The 8,895-nt window shown below is 43.1% G+C and overlaps 1 protein-coding gene across 1 annotated transcript; it reads right to left on the bottom strand.

The window, feature by feature from the left end:
- Positions 1-328: 328 nt before the first annotated feature.
- On the bottom strand, positions 329-6,578 carry LOC123370736 (S100 calcium binding protein P). Its single transcript, XM_045017494.1, has 2 exons — positions 6,278-6,578; positions 329-609 (listed from the first exon to the last, which is right to left on the bottom strand). The coding sequence occupies exons 1-2, from the start codon at positions 6,413-6,415 to the stop codon at positions 460-462; spliced, it is 288 nt and encodes a 95-aa protein (XP_044873429.1). The 5' UTR covers positions 6,416-6,578; the 3' UTR covers positions 329-459.
- Positions 6,579-8,895: the final 2,317 nt, after the last annotated feature.

Genomic DNA, 8,895 nt, shown 5'->3' with positions numbered 1-8,895 from the left:
ACACTAGGGAGGTTGTAGCTCCTAGACCTTAACAATACTGATAGTGTTAAAGTGGTACACCCTGGGTGTGAAGATGAGCCCTTACCCTAAAATGTTGTAGGGGTAAGGCCTTGATTGAGGCTCAGTGGATTGTGGCACAATGAGTGCACTGCACCTCCTTAGGGGAGCTCTGGGATGAAATTCTCCATTATGAATAAAAACAGAATTTTAAAAACAAAGGGGTATAAACCACTTTTTTTTGAGAGAGAGCGAGCGAGCGAGAGAGAGACACCAATAAATATACACCACAAGATTGCTAAAACTAGCATTTTATTTGAAGGAGGAGAAACTTAACATGCAAGACAGGGAGTAAACAGAGTATGATTAAACAGTATTTCAGTACATGGAGCAAATAAAGCTAGCAATAACATTAGCATACGGAATACAGCAAAAGACCAGCTTCTTATGAGCTGTTTTACATTATTTGGGTCCTTTCTGCTCAAAATATTTATGACAGCAGCAAGTCATGGCTGCCACAAAGATGACAAATTCATTGAAGTCTACTTCAGAATCTCCATTTTCATCCAGACCCTTGAAGAGTTTGTCAGCAGCTTCCTTATCTTTTCCCGACTAAAAGAGAAAAGAAGCAGTCAATAGTGAGACATGCAATTTATTCTGAGGTCCTAAAAACAGCAGCAAAATTATAAATTATCTGAACAATAGAAATGATGTGGTGTGGATCCAAACATCTTAGTATGAGTGTGTGTTGGGTTTAGGGGCACCACCTGGTCCCCGGTGAAGAAAGTGTTAACCTCAGCTCAGTTTCTTTGTACCTTTCCACAGGTGATTAAGGGACTAACTATAGATTAGTTGCTTAGTATCAGGGGGTAGCTGTGTTAGTCTATATCCACAAAAACAACAAGGGGTCCGGTGGCACCTTAAAGACAGACTAACAGATTTATTTGGGCATAAGCTTTTGTGGGTAAAAAACCTCACAGCTTCAGATGCATGGAGTGAAAATTACAGATGCAGGCATTATATTGTGTTTTGCTTCAGTTTAACTTGTTTTGATTTCTGGTTAGGTTCCTTTAGGAAAAAAATCCTGGCTGGCTTCCCCAGGGCTTTGTTTCTGCTGAGTCATTCCACCAGCTCACAGTAGGATATGCAGAACTTTGGAACTCTGTGTTATGCTAATACAAGGCTCTGTAATTTAATCAGGATAGTAGTGTAACTTGTTGATCTTGTTGGAGAAAACAGAACAATACTTGGAAGACGATGGGGCCCAAATCCTCCTCTCATTGAAGTCAATGCCAAAAGTTCCATTAGCTTCAAATGGAGCAGTGGGTTCATAAAAGTGGTGTGTGTGCGCATGCGTGCACACACATTTAAAAGGTCTGTGACCCAAATCCTGTCCTTAAAGGTATATTTATATATATGGAATGAATAAATAAATGCTGTAGCTATCAACAAATCTATAGGTGCATATACTGTACCTGCTTTAAAAACACGTTTAATGATCAAACTTGCATAATGCTAAAGATGCTAAACAAGATACTCCAACCCCAGCTAAAATCTGAATTTAAAAACATCCTTTCGCAGCCTGCTCCCACCACCAAAAAAAACCCAAAATCCCACACCTCTTAATAAAATACGTTGGGCCAAGAGTGGGAGCATTAAAATAAGGCCTCTTCATTGAGAATAACCTGTATCCAGCCCCTTCCTGTGAACATTTTGGGATTGTCATCTTGAGTGTTCCAGTTGATCTTAGTGACTTGAACATGTTAGTCACGAGGAGCTGTGCACACACAAGGCAGACTCTGAAGCATTAGTAAAGCAAATTTTGAGTTATGAGATGAAAAAACGTTATCCTAGCCATGTCCTTTTGTTTTCAGCCTATCATAATTTAAATTGACCAACTTGTTTCAAACTGCCCACAACAATTCACCTCTGGCTGAAATTAAACATGACAATTTCCAGGAAAAAATAACTTATTTTGAGAATGTTTTAAAGATGTTTTTTTAAAAGGATTACAACAGGTCTTCAAGCTTGAGTAGAGCTGGGTGAATAATGGAGCCTTTGATTTGCTGGCCATTTCAAAAAGTCTGAAACAATGTGGTTTTGTCCATTTTAAAATGTTTTTGAATTTTTAAAATAAAATTGAGGAAAAAATGTTCAGAAAAAATGTTGAAATGGAATGTTTTGATTTTTCAGATTTTTTTTTAAATTAACAATGGAGCCAAATCGGCACAAATTCATGAAACATGTTGATTTTGCAAAATATGCATTTTTCACTAAAAAAAAATAAAAATAAAATTCAGTTTTAATCTGCGCCCTGGTGATGATTTGTTCCAATCATAGAATATCAGGGTTGGAAGGGACCTCAGGAGGTCATCTAGTCCAACCCCCTGCTCAAAGCAGGACCAATCCCTCACTAAATCATCCCAGCCAGGGCTTTGTCAAGCCTGACCTTTAAAACCTCTAAGGAAGAAGATTCCACCACCTCCCTAGGTAACCCATTCCACTGCTTCACCACCCTCCTAGTGAAATAGTGTTCCCTAATATCCAACCTAGACCACCCCCACTGCAACTTGAGACCATTACTCCTTGTTCTGACATCAGGTACCACTGAGAACAGTCTAGATCCATCCTCTTTGGAACCCCCCTTCAGGTAGTTAAAAGCAGCTATCAAATCCCTCCTCATTCTTCTTCTGCAGACTAAACAATCCCAGTTCCCTCAGCCTTTCCTCATAAATCATTTGCTCTGGCCCCCTAATCATTTTTGTTGTCTTCCGCTGGACTCTTTCCAATTTTTCCACACCCTTCTTGTAGTGTGGGGCCCAAAACTGGATACAATGAATTTAAGAGGATGCAGTTTTTATAATAAACAGAGGATGGCAGTAGAGACCTGTAAAATATAATTAACTAAACTACTGTGGTTTTGTTGAAGCTAGATTTTATATAAATATGAAATTATGTAAATATTGATCAGTTTTACTGTGAATTTTAAATACTTAACTTCATTGAAATCTGAAGGGTTTGAAGAGTCAGAGTCTAATTAGTTCAATAGTCATTTTATTTTTCATTGATTTAATTTTTTTTAAATAAAATGAGAAATTATAACCTGAGATATGCCAAAAACTCCACCAGAAATTCAGTTTTGTGAATAGTCCCGGCTGAACAATATATGATCAAAATTTTGTTCCTTTTTATTTTTTCAAATTATCCATAAATAGATTTAATTTTAAATTATTCAATTAATTATTTGTGGACCCGTGTCCATACCTAGGGTCCCTGGTGGGTTGTACTGGGGCAGCTAGCTTGCACTGAAGTCCATGCCACCACATCCTCACTAGTATTATTATCCATACTAGATTAAAGCTACCATGGATATGCCTATCTGTGCTACAATTACACCTTAATTTGTTATGTAGATGCACACAATAAAGCAGAGCTCTTGCAAATAGCTGAAGCCCTGAGTGATCACTGAACATCACACACAGATCTTAGTGTTCTAAGAATGCATGCACAGTTGTTTGGAACTTCAGTGTTGGGTGTGTACAAAATGGAACCACTTTTTGAACATTTGGCCCTAGGCTGTGGCAATTAATGGGAAAGATTTTACATTTAGGCAAACAAATGTAACTCCTGTGAGGCACCAGGGTGTGTGAAAGCAGAATTTGGCCCAACAGCTTTATGGAATTTTTAGTGATATAAAAGAAATGGAAACAATCAAGAATGAAAGTTATGACTTCGAACCAAGTAAAATTGTTATTGTACAAGTAAAGTGATGTGCAGTAAATAAGGAGAACCAATAATGAGAAGTTAAGTCAAACTTTTGCATTTACAATCCTGGGAAGCTAACACACATTATGGGTGGTGATTTTAACATTTGTTAATTTGCAAGAAAGATTTTGTGAATTTTTAAAGATAAAAATATATTTTCTCTTCTAACCTAACCTTCATTAACCTTTGCTGCTAAATAGTAATCTTTCTTTTAAAAAAAACCAAACCACTAAATCTGGAAGCTGAGTCTGAATACTGCAATAAGCAAGCCATAGTAGGGATTAAACTCAGCCTAGTTCAACAAAATGTGCATTAGCCATCTTTATGCTGCAGAGACTTGTGCAAGACTTCAATAATCTCCAAAATGATACAAGGACACTGGCCACAGCTACAGGCATGCTCCCATATTGCAGTATCTTGACCTAATGGGCCAAATTCTTCCCTTACATATGCATGCCTTACTGCTCAGTGAGAACCAGGTGTCTATGTGTGAAGCCATGATTTTCCTTTACTTAATGAAGTTTGATAAAAAACAAGTCTGTATAATAGTCTAAAAATATATGAATGCAATTAAATTCAAGTCAAGTCACAAATTTTAGAAATGGATTATTGGTGGCTATGGCCAAGTTCAAACATATTATTTGGAGCTCCCCAGAAAATGATAGTATCGACAGTGGAAATATTTCTGTTTTCTAATTGAAAAGTCAAAAGACATGAACTTTTTTAGGGAAGGAAATTAAAAAAAAAATTCCATTGCAAGGGAACTGAAGTGGAATTTTCCAGCTGCCAGGCTGAAAGGCTATTGTCAATATAAAAAAGTTGAAAAAAATGTGGCTAGGTTGGAACAAAAGCCTTTGCTTTGAAAGTGAAATTGACAAGAGCCTTCCAGCCCAGCTGCCTGAGAAACAGAGAGCTGGGGCATTCAGCTTTTCTGGCCTGGGGGTGGATGTGGATGTGAGGGAAGTGGGGAGACAGAGTTTTCCAGCTCTCTGGACCCTAGACCGCAGGGAGGTGGGGAGGCTGGGGGCCTGGGATCTCTCTCTCCAGCTAGTGTTGGGAGGCTGATAGCCAGAGTGCCCAGCCTCTGCAGCCCTTCTGGAAAGATTTGTCAGACTGGAGCCTTCCAACAGGGAAGCAGGCAAGCTGTCATTCTGATATTCCCAATGGAAAATTGAAATTTTTCATCAAAAGTGAAATTTTCTCACGGGAAGTTTCAGTTTTGTGAAAAAGGTGTTTTTAATTGGAAAATTATTCTGACAAAATTTTTCCAACCACCTCTAATGTTACTGTTTTCTAGAAAATATCCTTTACAACTTAATGTTTTTAAGAATGGTAAAAATATCATGATACCACATTGCAGAGCGTGGAATTCTTGTCTACACTGACACTTTACAGCGCTGCAACTTTCGCGCTCAGGGGTGTGAAAAAACACCCCCGAGTGCTGCAAGTTTCAGCGTGTAAAGCGCTAGTGTAGACCATAGCTATGCCCCTCATGGGGGTGGTTTTTTAAGAACGCGCTGTGCCACGACTACACAAGTGGCAGCGCTTTAACGTTGCCAGTGAAGATGTGCTACAGAGATAGATGAAAACTACTTAAGAGCACATTCTGATTATTTAACAATGCTGTTATCTGAAACATTTTCTTTATTTCTTTCCCTTTATTTGTTATTGAGAAGGACACTTCACAAACAGTTCTTCCAAGTTCATCTACTCTGTCGCAGTGCTGCTTAAATACCATACTTGTATACATGCCCAGATATCACAGTAAGAAGTGTGGTATAAATGCCTAGACCAAGAGACTACCCATTTGCTGTCATTATATTCAATTGTTAGCATCACAATCCTTTTTCACATCAGTTAATTGAGACATCATATGGGATTACAAATTCTGTTGGGGAGTAAACAGCAGGAGCAGATGACTTCTGAAGAAGTAAATATTCTGTTTAAATGCCATTACCCTGAGAACTAGAGACAGGCATAAGAAATCAGGGCTGCCCAGAGGATTCAGGGGGCCCGGGGCAAAGCAATTTCAGGGGCCCTTCTATAAAAAAAAGTTGCAATACTATAGAATACTGTATCAGAGGGGTAGCCATGTTAGTCTGGATCTGTAAAAGCAGCAAAGAGTCCTGTGACACCTTATAGATTAACAGACGTATTGGAGCATGAGCTTTCGTGGGTGAATACCCACTTCGTTGGATGCATAGAATACTGTATTCTTGTGGGGGGCCCTGGGGAGCCTCGGGAAAATTGCCCCACTTCCCCCCCCCCGACAGCCCTGTAAGAAATACAGAAAACCTGACAATCAGTATTGATTCTGACTACTGCATTCAGTTCTGTGATCTGCGTTCACTTTCAAAACCACACTGTCAGCATGATGCACAAGAAAAGGTCCCACACAACTTCCCTTAACAGTAATGATTTCTGTAGCCTATTCCCTGCACAAAGCACCAAAAATGTCTCTCTCCATATTGCTTTAAGTCTATGACAGAGAAAATATACTGAACCATCACTTTACCGAGAGGAAGTTGGGTAGCTCTTTTTCCAGGAGGGTCTTTAGTTCTCCTTTGGTGAGGGTTTGCTTATTGCCTTCAGCCCCGGAATACTTGTCAAAGACATCGATGATCATTCCCATTGCAGTTTCCAGTTCAGACATCTTTGCTAATGTATTCTGGCTTTCTTCTTTGCGTGAATAGCCTCTGGCCCTCCCTTAGAGAGTAGAGACTGAACGGGTTCTCGGGTGCTTTATATAGCTGTCACATCTCATGGTTACACAGTGAGTGGAGCCAGTTAGCAAATATCTACACCTTAAGCACCGCTTTTCATCATCTAGGTGCAGCTTGAAATCAAATTCCTTTCTAAAGAAATTCAATTAAAAATTCAAGCTTTATCAGTAGGGCAGAGCTGGAACAATGATTTATACATCACCATAAACCAGCCACTCCTTCAAGATTAAGTGTGATTCAATTTAAGCTTTTTAATCAGCAAATGGCTAACAGCCCAACCCTTAAAAGAATGTATATTGGGCCTGCAACGGTGAAAGAGCAGCAAATTACTTCCTATTCATTGCAAAGGGTGGCTATAGGGACTCTGAGGGTATGGCTACACTGGCGATTTGCAGCGCTGGAAAGCCTCCACCAGCGCTGCAATTAGTAAGTGGCCACACCTGCAAGGCACTTCCAGCGCTGCAACTCCCTGGCTGCAGCGCTGGCCGAACACCCCTCTCGGCATGGGGAATAAGGATTCCAGCGCTGGTGCTGCAGCGCTGGTCATCAAGTGTGGCCACACACCAGCGCTGTGATTGGCCTCCAGGGTATAAGGATGTATCCCAGAATGCCTGTTCAGCCACTCTGCTCATCAGGTCAGACTCTACTTCCCTGGCCTCAGGTGACCCGCCCTTTAAATGCCCCGGGAATTTTAAAAATCCCCTTCCTGTTTGCTCAGCCAGGTATGGAATGCAATCAGTGAATCTTTACAGGTGACCATGCCTCCACGTGGCAAACGAGCCCCAGCATGGAGCAATGGCGAGCTGATGGACCTCATCAGTGTTTGGGGGGAGGAATCTGTGCAGGCACAGCTGCGCTCTAGCCGTAAGAATTATGATACCTTTGCCCAGGTATCGAGAGCCATGATGGAAAGGGGCCATGAGCGTGACGCGGTGCAGTGCAGGGTAAAAGTAAAGGAGCTGCGGAGTGCCTATTGCAAAGCACGCGAGGGAAACCGCAGATCCGGCAGTGCCCCCACGACCTGCCGCTTTTACAAGGAGCTGGATGCGATTTATGGGGGTGACCCCTCTGTAAATCCAAGGACCACGATGGACAGTTCAGAGCCGGTAGAGGAGGGGGAGGGGGAGGGGGAGGCAGACAGTGAGGCTACTGTGGTGGGGGAAGCCAGCCCGGAGGAGGCATGCAGTCAGGAGCTCTTCTCAAGCCAGGAGGAAGCTAGCCAGTCGCAGCCCCTGGAACTTGGTGCAGAAGAATCACAGGAGCAGGTCCCAGGTAAGCAGCTTTTATTGCAATGCAAAGGTTTGGGGAGATTCGGGGGGATGGTATGGCTGCATGCCTGCATGCCTAGACATGGAATATCCCATTGATGTGGTCTATCACGTCGCAGTAATCTGCCTCTGTAATCTCTTCAAAAGTTTCTGCAAGAGCATAGGCAATTCGCGTGACCAAGTTTAAAGGGAGAGCCATTGTGGTCCCTGTCCCATTCAGGCTAACGCGTCCGCGCCACTGTTCCAGGACGGGTGGGGGAACCATGCTTGCACAGAGGCACGCTGCATAAGGACCCGGGCGGAATCCGCATTGTTGTAGGAAACCCTCCCTTGCTTCTTTGGTAACCCGCAGAAGGGAGATATCTTCCAGTATTAAGTCCTGTGGGAAATGGAGGGAGTGTTTCAGTGCTGGTTTCCCCAACTGCATAGCGCGGCAGGCAGGAACCCCAGGAACCCCAGGGTTAACAAAGCCCCGAAACAGGCAGTCTAGCCATGAAGCAAGAAGCACCCTGCTCGAGCAGACCGCGGAAGGAAAGCCCAGGGTTAATTCCTGAGGGAGATGGAGGTGCTGCGTTTAAGAAAGCACCCCCCCTGCTCGAGCAGACCGCGGAAGGAAAGCCCAGGGTTAATTCCTGAGGGAGATGGAGGTGCTGCGTTTAAGAAAGCACCCCCCCTGCTCGAGCAGACCGCGGAAGGAAAGCCCAGGGTTAATTCCTGAGGGAGATGGAGGTGCTGCGTTTAAGAAAGCACCCCCCCTGCTCGAGCAGACTGCGGAAGGAAAGCCCAGGGTTAATTCCTGAGGGAGATGGAGGTGCTGCGTTTAAGAAAGCACCCCCCTGCTCGAGCAGACTGCGGAAGGAAAGCCCAGGGTTAATTCCTGAGGGAGATGGAGGTGCCGCGTTTAAGAAAGCACCCCCCTGCTCGAGCAGACTGCGGAAGGAAAGCCCAGGGTTAATTCCTGAGGGAGATGGAGGTGCTGCGTTTAAGAAAGCACCCCCCCTGCTCGAGCAGACCGCGGAAGGAAAGCCCAGGGTTAATTCCTGAGGGAGATGGAGGTGCTGCGTTTAAGAAAGCACCCCCCCTGCTCGAGCAGACCGCGGAAGGAAAGCCCAGGGTTAATTTCCATTACCATTTCTGGGAGG

Source organism: Mauremys mutica, chromosome 5 (genome assembly GCF_020497125.1).
Source record: "Mauremys mutica isolate MM-2020 ecotype Southern chromosome 5, ASM2049712v1, whole genome shotgun sequence".
In the NCBI taxonomy this organism is placed as follows: domain Eukaryota; kingdom Metazoa; phylum Chordata; order Testudines; family Geoemydidae; genus Mauremys; species Mauremys mutica.
The sequence above is the reverse complement of the archived record's forward strand: the minus strand, read 5'-3'. Positions and strand labels throughout refer to the sequence as shown.

What these genes read in the sequence shown, in the direction of transcription:
- LOC123370736 (XM_045017494.1), bottom strand. Translation starts at nt 6,415, where the DNA reads ATGTCTGAACTGGAAACTGCAATGGGAATGATCATCGATGTCTTTGAC. An exon ending in AGCTACCCAACTTCCTCTCG is followed by an intron (nt 610 to 6,277) that starts GTAAAGTGATGG and finishes TTTCTCTTTTAG; the next exon opens with TCGGGAAAAGATAAGGAAGC.